The 1,788-nt window shown below is 45.3% G+C and overlaps 1 protein-coding gene across 1 annotated transcript in view; it reads left to right on the top strand.

The window, feature by feature from the left end:
- Positions 1 to 275: 275 nt before the first annotated feature.
- Cdk15 (cyclin dependent kinase 15) overlaps positions 276 to 1,788 on the top strand; it is a 108,180-nt gene continuing 106,667 nt past the window's right edge. The window contains exons 1-3 of the mRNA XM_004626664.2: positions 276 to 398; positions 1,048 to 1,200; positions 1,394 to 1,488. Coding sequence (XP_004626721.1) covers positions 276 to 398; positions 1,048 to 1,200; positions 1,394 to 1,488 — 371 coding nt within the window. The remainder of the gene's footprint in view (positions 399 to 1,047; positions 1,201 to 1,393; positions 1,489 to 1,788) is intronic.

Raw genomic sequence — 1,788 nt, 5'->3', positions numbered from 1 at the left:
ACTCAACGCGCAGCTCAGATAATAACTACTTTTGTTCTGTCCGGTGTCGGCTGCCTTGTTTTCAGTAGCATGCAAGAAGTCACCTTTCTAAGGCAGAGCTCCTTGCCTGACAAGGGAAAACTGCTGAAGTCATGAGGCTGCTCCAGGCAGAGCCCTCATGTGAGTCATATGAAAGCTCCAGCTGCTGACCTCTGGTGAAAAGGGAGTGAGCGGAGGGAGGAGAGGCAGAAGAGGGAAGGTTCAAGTGTGGGTTTTCTCCTTGAACCTGGAAGATTATGGGTCAAGAGCTATGTGCAAAGAGTCGACAGCCTGGGTGCAGCTGCTACCACCGTTCCGAGGGAGGAGAGGCGCGCAACTGGCCGAGGGGCCAGCCGGTGGCGAAGGAGGCTGCGCTCCAGGTATTTGTATTCGGAGAGCCTCTGTCTCTATATCGGTACACTGAGAAGCTCAGACACTCCCTTTCCGTAGCGGGGTCTGATTCTTCTGCAGTCGGTTTAAATCCATAAAAAGAAAATTCTACTAGGGTCACAGAGAATTTATGGCTATAGCTATGCAGTGTGGAGATGGCTTGTAAACCAAAGAGAAATAATCCTTGGCTTTGAGCTGCACGGAACTCCCTTGACTTGAAGTGGAGAAAGTGTTTTACTCTTGAAATCTTCAGGGTACTAAATTGCAGAGCTGAACCGCAGGAGGCAAGCTGCAGTATTGGTTGGTATGCTGTGGATTCAAAATTTCAATAATTAGCTCATGATTATTAGCATTATCATACTAGAAAATCACCTCTTCAAAAAATAATTTAGGTAGACATGGCGGGGGGCATACAAGACAGAAAAATGGAAAACATGTAGCAAAGTAAGTGTTAGGTTCATCCAGTACTACAAAAATACAGTCGGGTAACGAAGGCATTTCAGCAGTGGATCCCATTGTAGTCTTTTTTAGAGATCTGACTTTCAAGAAACAGGTTTGGGGGGAGCTGTAGGAAGCTTAGAAAACAGAAAACCAGGCAATAGTTTTGCCAACCTCTTATGCTTTCTTTTTATACTGTAGCTAACAGACCTAAAAGAAGCATCTTGTTCTATGACTTCATTCCACTCCCCGGGGGACCGTCAGGCTGTCAGTGCCGGGAAGTTAAAGAGCAAAAGGCCTCGGAGTAACAGCGATTCTTTTCAGGAAGAGGATCTGAGGCAGGGTTTTCAGCGGGTGAGTGAGCTGTTGCTGTCGGTGTTGGTCAAGAAGAATTCAGTGTGTGTGTCCAGGGACATGTTGCACGTGTGCTCTGGCAGTGCTGTTCCACTTCCCTGAGGGTGGAAAAGCATTATCAATTTTTTTTTTCTTTTCTTATAAAAGCTTTTTTTTTTTTTTTTTTTTTCTCCCTCCCCCTTCCTTTAAGCAGAGGAAGAGCCTTCCATTTGGGGCAGCCTCCTCCTACTTGAACTTGGAGAAGCTGGGGGAAGGTTCTTACGCTACAGTTTACAAGGGCATTAGCAGGTGAGTGACTCACAGCTGCAAGAAATTTTAGACATGTGAGCCCCACCCCTCGTTTACATCATAAAACCAGATGATGCATCGCCGAGGTTCACCGGGTTTAGGACCCGTGTAGGACGCCAGGGCAGTGCGGAGAGACATGTGATGATTTAAATACCCTTGAAAGAACAAAAAAAAAAAAAAAAAAAAAAAACTTTACCAAAGCAAATCCTACTAAGATCAGCCCATTAAAATGTTTATTGGCCTTTCTCCTCTTTTCGATTAAAAGAAGATGGATTTTTCTCTACTATTGACCCAAAGAAC

The sequence above is a fragment of the Octodon degus genome, unplaced genomic scaffold, assembly GCF_000260255.1.
Source record: "Octodon degus isolate 3935 unplaced genomic scaffold, OctDeg1.0 scaffold00016, whole genome shotgun sequence".
NCBI classification, from domain to species: domain Eukaryota; kingdom Metazoa; phylum Chordata; class Mammalia; order Rodentia; family Octodontidae; genus Octodon; species Octodon degus.
This window is presented reverse-complemented; position numbering and strand designations above follow the sequence as displayed.